Source organism: Gallus gallus, chromosome 8, assembly GCF_016699485.2.
Source record: "Gallus gallus isolate bGalGal1 chromosome 8, bGalGal1.mat.broiler.GRCg7b, whole genome shotgun sequence".
Lineage (NCBI taxonomy): Eukaryota > Metazoa > Chordata > Aves > Galliformes > Phasianidae > Gallus > Gallus gallus.
This window is the reverse complement of record NC_052539.1, coordinates 14139442-14152060: the sequence shown is the minus strand read 5'-3', so window position 1 is coordinate 14152060 and position 12619 is coordinate 14139442. Positions and strand designations below refer to the sequence as shown.

The following is a 12619-nucleotide window of genomic DNA, read 5'->3' as shown; positions in this document are numbered from 1 at the left end:
CTACTGATTTCTAATATTTCAGAACAGCTGGATCTCTAGCTGCAATGCAAAGAACAGCTCCAATTTACTTTTACCAGCCTTTATTCTCATTGTTTTTGGTTTAGCCTAGGCTTGAATGACATCTTCAAAGAACTAAAAGAACACTGAAACAGGCTATTAAGTAATGAACACTGAAATCACCAGTTCCCTTTAGCCCTTCTCACAGGGATAAGAAATCTTGCTCCTCAGGGTAAAAATACACAAAGACATCAGATCGGACTGAGGTGACTTATCTTCATGAGAAAGACCATAATTCTTTACTCAGAGTAGTCTGTATCCTTATACAAGGGAATAAGAAAAACAAAAGACAACTCAGGTATTTCGAGAAATAGCCCCATTCCTCATGTTCTCCACTTCAATCTTGTATATGAAGGCACCCAAACAATCACCAGGAATAGTATATTTCTTTAAAAATGTGAATATTTGTTTCTTGTAATATTATAGCCAATAATCTTGTACCTGCATTTGTAAGCATAAAATTATGGCACGAAATTCCATTAAAAGCTGACTAAAGCTAACGTCTGGTCTTTAGACTTGATTTTATTTCTCTGCCTCATCCCCTTCATAACATATCTCTTTGGAAAATGAGAGGTCTGTTTAACAATCAAAATGAAAAAACAATGAAATACTACTACAATGAAATTTATTCTCAGGATTGAGACGTTGGAATATTTCTGTTGAGTTTTGTTTGCCTGCTTTCTTTTTGTTTTACCTTCTCCTACTTTAATATAGATGTTTCTTGATATTTTGAGTTCGGTGAAAGACGTTACTGCTCCATATTCCTTTTGGGCCCACTGTAACAGATGTTCATTTCTCTCAGGAAAATTCTTTTCTTCCGTTTCTGCTGACAAAGAGAAATTTCCCTTCTCGAACCAAACAATGGAACCTGAAGACACCTGATGGAAATAAAAACATAATTTTAATGCTGTATATTTATCCATACAGACAGGCAGCCCGTTAAAACAACATAATCTGGCACAACCAAATGTGCATTTACAGTTTACTTCCAACTTCACGCCTAAATTTCATGCATCTTAACATCTGTATAATGATTCATTTGTAGAGATTATTTAGTTTAATGTAGCTGTTTTAAACAGCACAGTGTTCCCAACCTATCAGCTCAACTGGAGTGCATACGGCAGCTGAATCAAAGGGCCTCTGAACCACTCTCATCAGATGTTGGGCTGCTGACAGAAGTAGTATAATAATGCTGTATGTGGGGTGAATAGGAGGGGAAAGGGAGGGCAGCACATAAAGCAGATGACTTGCATTTTTAGAAAAATCATTATAAATAGATTGTATTAACTTAGGTCTTGACCAGAAAAACCAAAACAGTGCTTAAAATTATCAAGATATAGAGTATATGCATTCTTGCACCTGAGCACAAGTCAGACAGAAGCCTGGAGGCAGAAAATATCCCAATATTAATATATAGTGCTGCAACATCAAGGCTTTCTAGTAAACTTGATTTCTTTGTCAAAAAAATTGTATTACTTCCTTGAATCCAAAGCTAACAGTGCTGAAGAAAAGAGTAAAAAGCACAGTGCAACAATTTCCAACCCCTTCTGAGTATTATTTACACACTACAGTAAGATAATGGTGATAAGTATCCCTCTAACCTTTCAAACAATTTATCAATAGCAATTATTTAAACAAATTATATGAAGTCAGCCTCCAGTTAGATAAAATTAACTAATAATAACCAACCACTATCTTTCTTGTATCTACTGTTCACTTCACAGCACTATTTTGTGATGTTCTATATCAGCTTGTTTAGCAGATACAAGTATTTGTCCAAGTAGACATATAAATTATACCCTTTGGCATGTGGAAAGAATTTCAAAAGTTCTTCCCCATGCTTTCCAGCTATTATGTTGGCATTTATTATCCATGCATCACACTCTGCTCAAGAGAAGACTTTTCTTCCCCCACCAGAATAGCATTCAAAGTTTAACATTTGTTTCAATTCTGAATGATCTTCCTTATTTGTTTTTCATATGACCATCAGAACACATTTCCTTTAAATTAATCTTTATTTTGTGTAGCACAGAATATACCATACTTCCCAAATAAGAAAGCAGACTCACATATGAGAAAATCTAGGATTTTCTGGGAAATTTTCCTACAATACTACAAAAAGATGGCAACACATTTAGCTTTAAAGAGTAGCACTTAGCAAATAGTATTAACTTTGTGATTCCATTACTTAGAAGCAGTTACACCATGAATTGGTTTTCATGGAGCATCTCAATAATGCTCCTAACACTGGATTTCATAGAGTGCCCAGTCTTGCAGGACAAAGACCACCCTGTCAGCACAAGACAGGTCATGCAGCATCTCTTAACTATGCTGCCTTTTCTAACCAAACGCATGGGACATCTTTATAGAGCCCTGGCCTAGAACAGAAAATTCTCCTGTGGGTAAAAATTGCTGGATTTAAGGATTTCATCATTTATTATCTTACAGGTGTATTGGATAGATACTGGCATTCCACTGCTAGGAACCAAAATTCCTTAACTGGCTCAAAAAAATTCCTACAGTACATCTAAGAGTGACAGCAATTGATGTTCATTTACACAATTTATAATGGCCCTGCTATTTTCTATGGTCAGTGGCAGAGAAGAGAATTAGCATAACCTTTTAAGACATTTGAGGAAAATTCGAGAAGAAAATAGTAATACTTCTAAAACATTGTCTAAAGAAATGCATTTGCTTGCAATAATGCATTTTCACTGTATTTTCTACTTAGGATTTGAAACATTTAAGTGTCTGTTAACAATAGGGTTCTTCCTCAAAGCTCTTGGTTTTCCATTTACTACTAATGAAAACTTGCAAACATTCAGCATAATTCTGGGGCAGGACAAATGTCTTCCTGCAGGACAGATCCTATCAACGAACACCCAAACTTCTGAGTCTTACTAGAGAGAAACTGGGAGACAAAAAGCAGAATCACCAAGAAGTCTGGCACAAACATCCTCAACTAATGATCACATAGTAAACATCTTTACATAGACATGAAGCTTATCATCACTCATTTTTTAATCACGTACCGAAGTCTATTAGAAATAATGGTTTCACTATTGCATTTTTAAAAGAAGTGCAGAGTTCTGCTGTTCCTGCCAATGTTAGGATTTTTACTACATGGACCTAAGGCAAGGCTAAGTGGGCCAAGCACGTTATTTTTTCTGGAAAGAATCCAACACGCTGCTCCAAAAAAGGCGACCATCACTGTTTCAACACCTGCCTCGAACATTAACTCTTCAGAACAAACCAAAAGCAGCCCCCCTTGGAAGTACTTCAGGCATGGCAGCCAGAGCATTCTAACCAAAGAATGCTTTACATGCTTAGAAATATGTCAACAATTTTAACGTGAGCACTCATTACCCAGCCTAATAGTTAAGAAACTGCTGCCATGTTCACTCTTATCTCCTGAGTACATCTCCTTCAGTGGTTACTTCCAGAGGTTGCAGTGGAAAAAGTGTCCCAGCTCTATTTCTTCCTGTTGTTGTGTGGACATTAAAGATGACTGCACCAGAAACATCCCCTGTTGCTGAGGTCATTCACGTGCTTTGCCACATTTCTGAGGCTAAACGAGGAACTTCCAAGTCTTATGTGGAAAATCAGTTTGCAGGCCCAAAAGACACCATCCACAGTCACACAGCAAGGAATGCAGCTCAAAAGGCTCCGCAGTCAGGGGGAATGAGGATCAAGTGCAGAACCTTGCAATTTGCTACCAAAATCTGAGCTTTCTATCAAGCAATAAAACATACTTAGGAACCTACTTTGATTACACATACTACTACCGAGATGTAACTTAGTGGTCCCCAGTGCTGACCACTGGGAGAAATAGGAATTTTCTTTGCACCATACAGAGGCAAGGAAACTCTTCAAGGATCTCTCATCCTGAGAAAAAACCTTTATGTGTCTCTAAAGAAAACTTCCCAGTCTCACAAAAATTGTTCTTGCAGTGCTGCCAAGGCACCTTGGGACATCAGCTGCCTGGCGTAAGTGCCAAATTGCACAAGTTACTGCTCGTCGGAAGGAACACCTCAGAACCAGCCGTAAGTCATCTCACTGGTAAGCATGAGCACTACAGCCACTCAAAACAGCGACTCCTGTTTCTTATTTTACCTATTTCCTTCTCTCTTTAAAGTTCTGTGCCTTTATTTTTTTTTCTTTTCTTTGAACCTGATCCATTGGGGATATTTTTTTGTGTGCTTTATGACATTTTAAGTATTTAATGTAGCTGTAATTCAGAACACCCAAGTAGGAAGCAAGCTTGTAATTTAGCCTTGAGAGAGAGGCAGGCACCTTTGGAAATTGACTCAGAATACAAAGTTAAGTGTCGACAATATGAATCATTCTCCTCTCACAGCAATAGCCACTCACCAAGGCCCTTCCAGCACAAGTGACCAACAAAGCGATCCATAATGGAGCAAACAAATCAGCACAAGAAAAACAGCACCCTTAATGTTTCTAGACAGTGTCAGACCTGTGGCAGAACATGTCAGAAAGGAGTAAATCCACTCAGAGTAGAAGTGAAAATCTTGAACTGACTTTCATAGCAGCCTACACAGAGTCAGGACTCGGTGTTTTTTGATGATGTACTTTGACAGACTTCAGACCCCATACAGAGAAAAAGCAAAGCCACAAATGGAGAAAGATCAGGTACTCCGAAACCCCAAAAATATTTCCTTTATTGCTCAAAAAATCAGCATGAAGCACACAATCATCACAAAGAGAGCAATCCTTCTTGGTAAGTGGCTGCTTTTGAAATAAGATGCAACATAAAACATACTGCACATTTGTGCAGCATCTATCAGCTTTGTTTGCATTATTCCCTACAAACCACAGAGAAAAGATGCTTTCAGATAGCAGTAATTTTCTTTTTCATTTTCAGGTTGGTGCTCTCAAGACCACTTAATCATCACAAAATTCCACTTTCATTTCCCACTGTTTTTAAAACAAATGTGAAAGAAAAAGCACTATCTTATCTGCAGGTTCTAATTCTGCTTCTGAAGAGATGTTGAGTTCACCAACTATCGAAGAACTTGATAGGAATTAGTACCTTGTGGAATCATTCTTGCACATCTATATGCATCTGGAAAGAAAATCTAGAAATTTTCCATCTAAGTTGAAACCACATCAAAGCAAGCGCAACTTTCAAAACCACCATAGGAAGAATCATGATAAAAAGGAAAAAAAATGACATGAAGGATAAATCTGTCCCCAAAGGTTAGGGCTCAGCAGGAGTTTAACGTATACAGCTAACAGTTCACTCATCTCAAAGTAATCTAACACCATCTCAGTAGGTTCAACACACTGAGTTGACCTGAACAAAATAAGGTAGCAGAAGCTTTTTCAGGGATTTTGTTTCAAGCTAGATTCAATCCATCAGAAGGATAGAAGGGGTGAATTAAAGCATATCTAGGCAAGTGTATCTATACTTTCCACTGGAATCAGTGACTCAATAGCAACCTGTTGTGATTTATTATCTCTGCGTCACTAACACCAGTAGTCTGCCAAAATGCACCACTTGCTTCTGTGAACTTCCACTAGCAAAACTCCCATCAACTGAAGCAAGTGTGGACAGGAAGGAACTATGACAATGTAGGAGAGACAAAAATCAGCACAACAATATGGCTCCAGACACTTCAGCCTTTTGCAGAATGGGTCTACTCTGATCTCCAAATGCCAGAATGTTATTTCTTTCCGTGTTCTTGCAACTTGATTTAACATAAAGCCCAAGATGCACACAAAACTTTTGTTGGAGCCATGACCCATGAAGACAGCCCACCCTTGAAGCTTAATGAAACAACAAGGATGAAGCCTTCGTTTTGAAAAATGGTTTAAATCACTTAGGACATGAGAGAATCTAATATGAACTGTGGTAGCCTTAGCAAGCCAAGCTCCAAAAAAGAGCAGGGCCTGACCATCCCATGAAAGGAGAAACTAAGGCACATCAACTTGCATAGCTTCCTCTGGCATTTACTAGCAACTTGGGAGTTTTGAAATATTTCTTCTTAGATGAAAGTGCTTTACGCTGAAAGCAAAAGATACTTCCATGCTGTAAAAAAGTCCCCTGTTCTGGGACATCATGCTACCACATCCAGAATTCTTTGCCATGAACTATATTTTAGCTTCATAAGTCAAAAATCTCAATTCTCTTCTCTAACATTTCATGAAGGAACTTTTGAATCAAAACAATCCAGGTATTTTAAAGATGCTTTACTAGGATTATTGTCCTTTCTTTCTCATTCCACTTTATTGAATGCAGGCAATGCATCACTGTTAAACATGTATTAAGCACACTGTCATTTTCTACCATCTCTACTTCTGACAAAATCCTTCCAGTTGATTGCCAAGAGCAGCTCTCATATGTAGCCTCCAAAATTTCTGGGAGTAAAATAGTTATATAGACTAGAAAAGCAGGATTTTGTCAGGAGGTGAATCGGGCCAAATGAGAAAGTCTCTGAGGAATTTTACTATTGTGACAAGCATAATAAAAGTTACTGTTTACTAAACACTGCTTTCTAATTAGACACTTAATGGTATTTTCACATTCCTTCCAAAAAGCACGGAAATGGTATGGGAAGGGGAAGGGGGAATACGAACTCTGCCAAGTGGAAAAGGGTAACTATGGGATTATTTCCTGCTACTAAGCAGAAGAACTATGTAGATTTAAATAAAAAAACAAACCCAGGATTCTGCAAAAATGAAATCGTCCTTTTAAATTCCTCCTCACACTGTTACACAACACCGAAAATCTACAGCATTTTACTTTGAATAGTGAAAGGTGACTATTTATACTAAATTTATCACTAGTCAAGCACTTCCTATCCTTTCTCACTCTTCTAGCAGAGCACTCTGTTTGCATCTGGGTCTGTTTAGCAAGTGATTGGAAACTTAGTCTCCTGATTTCCCGTTAAATACTAGGCACAGGAAAACAAATAGCACTTGTTTTTCAGTGAGTTTTGTCAGTCATCCAAAATCTAGTGCAAACCATAGAGCAGCTTGTGGTTTGGTGGCAGAGACCCAAAATATGTGAGCCATATTTTCATGAAGTAAAAGGAATAAACTAGCTATTGGCTGAAGAAATAAGAACATCCCTTTTTTCTTCTTAGAAATACACAAACGACTAATAATTAAACTCATCACTCTATCACTTATTTTTCTTTACATCTTTTTCTTCTTTTTCTCCTCAGATCTCAAGAGCACGTGATCTGGTTTTGCATTTATTTTTACCACTGTTGCTTCCTCCATTTTACCAATTTCTCGTCAGGTTATTCACTTCTTAAGTGCTTTTGCATCCATAACTCTTATTCAGCCAAGTACCTGAATAACTAACTCAGAGAAAGAGCTGAACCACCATATCCTTAACCAAATACTATAAGCAGTACTATAAAGTAGATATTCAAAACTTTTGAGGGGAGGAGGAGGTGGGGAATCTACTCTAACAGTGATTTCTCTCAGGAAAGTAAAAAGGATTGGGGTCCATTTTTTCATTTAATTCTGATTAGTTTCACTTGCCCAATAAAGACGTTCCTAGGCTATAAAAGCAATTGAGAAAGCTAACAAATCTGAAGAGAGAAATCACTAGTGAGCAGCATCTGCAAAACCCTCTTTCTGGGCAGCATCATAAACCTTCTGGTTTTCTGCCAAGACATGTTCTTAATAAACTGCTTTCAGGGAAGGAGTGAAATAATGACTTCAGGGGAAGGGAGGAAATTATTTTGTTATACAGAAATTTAAAAGTGTGGTGGTGGGAAAAGTCTGGTCAGGTTTTTCTGCAAAACTGGCCTGTAAAAGGATCAAAGGTAGAAGTATTTTCTGCAGGTGTTGCCTAGCTTACATAAAATTGAGATCTGCTGTAATCTAACCAGGCTAATCCCCAGTGAAGATGTACTCTCTCTCCCGCTGCCTCTTTCCGGTACAATTCTGGCATCACTTCCTACTGAGGAAAAAGCAGTATTTAGCACAGGTGCTAAATATTCCCCTTGCTGAACTAAGCAGACCTTCCCATCTGCATGCTGCTCTTCCTAGAGGGGGCTGATGGTCCAAGCCCAGGAACTCTCCAACAGAAAGGGCCCAGTCCCCAAGCTATTATACTTCTGTGCCATGTACGAATATCCAATCAGACTAATATGACTAGATACATCAGTAGTCAAAGTGGTGATTTTCAATGACTTAGGTCAGGCAGACTTCATGAACTCACACATTCCAGGTGTTTTTGGATTGAAATACCATGACAATTAGGTATGTTGATTTTCAGCGTCCTGAGAATAAACTCAGGACTTTCTGTACTAAAATCAAAGTAATTTTCCTGGCACCACCAACTTAACCCATCAAGATATACATAACTCATGTAGATTCTTTGAAAATAATCTTGTCTAAGCCAGATGCAACATTAACACCATGCCACACAGCCACCATGTACTCACTTGCTGTAACTCTCACGCAGAAATTTGCCCTTTTGGGCACTCCCACAGCTTCTACAATCACTCTCCACCCTTCTGCTTTCTCCCAGGTAACCTGAGAGAACTCAGCTATGACAGGGGTCGAAGCTCAGGAAAAGCATCTGTTTTCTAATTTTCTATATACGTACTTAAAAAAAAAAAAAAAAAAAAAAAAGTATGCAAAGCACAAGAAGAGAATTATCTGTAGTTTGTAAGAACACTTGTGCACTAAAATATGGCTGTTGAAACACACCTGACCTCCTTATCTCACACAGCACTGAAATACAAGCAAAGCATTACAATTCTATAATCATTATTGCATCACTTTTGACTTGAGAATACAGAACATGTATATTTTACTTCTATTTACTGGCTCTCCCTTCTCCATATGATTTAGTGTCTTTTGACTCTCAGTATAGAGAATTACTATGTGAGTAACTCAGCTGAATGCAATCCAAGGCAGTTCAGAGTGAATTCAAGAATTGCATTTATATGATTGACAAATGAACCTACCAGGAAAATAATTATTATTTAGATATCTTAAGTTAGTTTTGATTGGGATGCCAACATTTTTTCTTAGGACTATTCACTAATGCTTTGTCTGGTTTACAGATGCAGAAATCAGCACAATAACAACACAAAGGCAATGGACAAGTAAAGAAGTCCCTTAAGCACCATCCCAGATGCTTTCCTCCAAAGTACAGTAAGCATCACTGTGCTTCCATTCATTGCACTGTTTGGGGAAAAAAATAATAATAATCTACGAAGTACTTTGTGCTTTCCTCTACAGTTCAACCATGTGCCTGGAGGACAGATTTTCTCCACCATTCATTTTAAACTTCTGCTTAATGGAGGACCTGACCCAAGACAACAAACCAAGTTTTTAGCTATATAGAAAGAAGATGAACTCTGGACTGACTCAGTACTACTACTGTATGCTTTCCTGGTCTTCTGAGTATATGCTGACACAAGCTTTAAATCTTTTCATTCTTCTCAGTATACACAGATAGAAAGATAAAATAATTCAAAAAAAATAATCAGCAAGCAATCTGAGACCACTTGTCTTTGTTCTCTTCAACTCACCCATTGCAGTGGAAACTCAAACAATGAATTCAGACTGAGGGGAGCAGAATATCTTTCTACCAAGGATACCAAGAATACACAGTCATAGTTCTACTCTCTCCTGCAACAGAAGTACTGTTTAACCTCAGCGAACATTATTTTCTCCACCTTTACAAGGGTACTAACAGCACTTCACAGATTGCTTAATTATCTGCTTATATCCAGAGTTACCTTCCTTTTTAGAAATAGCTTTTGATCTGTTAATATAACTTGTGTATTTATTTATTCAAATAACTTCCCTGTAACAACTTAAAAACTTTATTATGGTGATATACAGGGGCAAATTTAACAGTAATTGTAAGAAATAAACAGTCAGGACTTGGCTCCAGGAGTGTTTTCTTTACCACTAACAAGTCCCAGAAGTTGCCAATTAAACATTTTTACTTACTAACTAGGCTCAATCAATAAAACACTGCAATTCACAATTTACATGCAGTATATTAATAAAATTGTGAATGAACATATTGTATGAAATGTCTGAAAGAGAGGCTGGAAAGACAATGATTATCATGCCTCAGGCTTCCATAGAGACAGACACAATAGTTATGACACTCCTATGGTATGCATGACACACATTCCTGTTTTGAGCATAGAATTCACAGACATCAAAACATATTTTTATATTTGAAATCCTTCATGATTCAAAATACCCTGTTTTCTGGCTTGTAAACATAAGGAGTATGAACAAGATGTAACTGCAGAAGTACATGTATAAGCCAAGTATTTTCAAACAAGATGAGCCAATGAAGCCAATTCTGCATCCTATGCTCCTTAAGGCTGTGATTTACACACTGAAGCTTAATTCTCTGGAACTTACTGAGGGCTTTGGTAAGGAAGAAGGGAGAGTAGAAGCGGTATGTCCATCTGCTCCATGACTCTCCTGAAAATACCTGGAAATAAAAACCCCTGATTTTGCAAAGAGGCAGGTGGCTCCTCCAGGTCAGAGGCTGCTCTAGTGACTGCAGTGTGGCATGGCCTAACACAGGCAAGCAGCTCTGCTGCCAAACTAGAGCTGATCTATCTCTTTGAGGGGTAGTACACTTGTCCACAACTCAAGATTTTTCTCTCCATTTCCCATAGTTTTCTGTGCCACATGATTCTGTGTGGGTTGTTCTATTTTTTAAAAGAAACATATAGACAGAACAACATATGTATCTTTTTGAGCAGAGCGGAACTGTGGAAGGGCAATAGTCTATTACCACAGGTTAAGTTGTTCAGCCAACTAACACAAGTCGTAACTACTAAGAAACTGGTATATGAGGAATAGGAAGGTTGATGAGCCCCTGATAAGTGATGGAAATAAACTTATAATGTCTTTTTTGGCACAAATCATGACTGCTGCTGCTGCTCAAGTTTTCAAGACTGTTTTTGTTTTCAGGTCTGTTTTGAGTCAGAAGAGATTGAAGCACTTTTCTGAAGCAAACACTTGCCTAATCATACAGTTTTGGCAGCTAAGGCCTTAGGCACATTCCTATTGTTCCCGTGCCTTACTGCAGGCCGCTGAGCCAAGCTAAGCAAGTCCAGCAAAGCCACAGTCTGAACGCTGGCATGGTCTGCTGAGCAAAAATTGATGGCTCTCAGCAGAGTCTCTTCAATTCCAAAGTCAAGGCAAAGGAATAAGGAAAATGCTGAAGAGAGGAGAAGAGAGGGCTGAAAACAAATTAGCTGAAATGAAATGGGAGTGATGATATGGTAACTGCAGGAGGAGATCAAAACTAAACTGAAAATGTGACTAAGTCTTGATTAACGGGTGAAATGTGCTGTTTCTTTTGGCCAGAAGAAGAATGAGGACTCTTATCATACTGCTGTTCATCATCATCTTCAGTCAATTTCTGAGCAGATCTGAACTGTGCTGGCTGCGTTAAGGGCACATACCATGAACAGTCAACAAGAAGATAACAGTTAAGAGTTTCTAAAATGTTAATGAGAAAAATTGAGATTGAGAACACCTTTCAAAGACAATATTCTTGTTTTATTTAAAACACCTGCCAGTAACAAATGGCACTGGGAACAGGATGGAGTCCTTCACAAGTCAAAATACTAAACATCTTCCTACTCTTGTACCTTGATGGAAGGAAAAAGAAATCAGTCCCAGAAGAACTTTTGGTATCCTGTGAACAACAAGACTCTTAGAGAACTTTATGGAGTCGCCATTATACCAAATCAAGAGACAAGTGCCCCTTCCCAGCGTGCTAACTGCTGCAGCACAGAGCATCTTCCCCTCCTGCTGATGCACAGTCACACCACTGAGTTCCTTCCCATCAGCTGGGCAGAAGCAGTCAATGCCTACCACCATCAGCTATGCTAGAAGAGCAAAATTGAACCCTATAAGGACATAGCTAAAAATAATCAAGTTTAGTTCTGCAATTACAGTTGAACATAGTAAAAGCTGCAACTTTAATAACGACAACTCATGATTAGACATGATGTCACACATTAAAAATTTAATCCAAACAACTTGTCTGTTTCACTACAAATAGCAAACTTGAATGTCCTGGCAAACTGTATGGACATGATTTACAAATACTAGGTAATATTTGGATCCTACATTATAAGCAGCGCTCCAGTCCTTCTGAGAAATAAAAATGACTTCATTCTAGTCTTAGCTTGGTCATTTCAATAGATCAAGCTTCATTAGAAACAAACATATCTTGAAGTCAATACATACAAATTTTTGTTTGTTCACAGACCTCACAACTGGCATTCACCCTAACATTCCCCATTGCTTTGAGGGTTTTTTGTACTGTATTATCAAACTTCTAATCAGGACAGGCAATCTGTTATAACCTCAGAACTTCCTGAACTGGAATTGCCACTGGTGTTAATAACTACCCCATATGCAGATTATAAAAAAAAAAAAACGGTTTTGGTTTCTTTTCCTCGAATTCATATAACAGGTAATTGGGTACTTTTTCCAAACCGCTTTGCCCTACCACCTAACTGTTCCCCAGAGCCTGACACTGAAACTTGACCTCCTGTTAACTTGCCTTTTTTAACGTATG

At 38.1% G+C, this 12619-nt stretch overlaps 1 protein-coding gene and 1 long non-coding RNA gene across 4 annotated transcripts in view; one reads left to right on the top strand and one right to left on the bottom strand.

Moving 5' to 3' along the window:
* Window positions 1-12619, bottom strand: part of TGFBR3 (transforming growth factor beta receptor 3) — a 109901-nt gene that overhangs the window by 36329 nt on the left and 60953 nt on the right. For all 3 annotated transcript variants that reach the window (NM_204339.2, XM_040704478.2, XM_040704479.2), the window contains one exon: window positions 752-935. In NM_204339.2, the coding sequence (NP_989670.1) occupies window positions 752-935 (184 nt within the window). The remainder of the gene's footprint in view (window positions 1-751; window positions 936-12619) is intronic.
* On the top strand, window positions 8450-9940 carry LOC121111434. The gene is made up of 3 exons (XR_005861957.2): window positions 8450-8925; window positions 9108-9198; window positions 9286-9940. It is a non-coding gene; the product is annotated as an uncharacterized LOC121111434 (long non-coding RNA).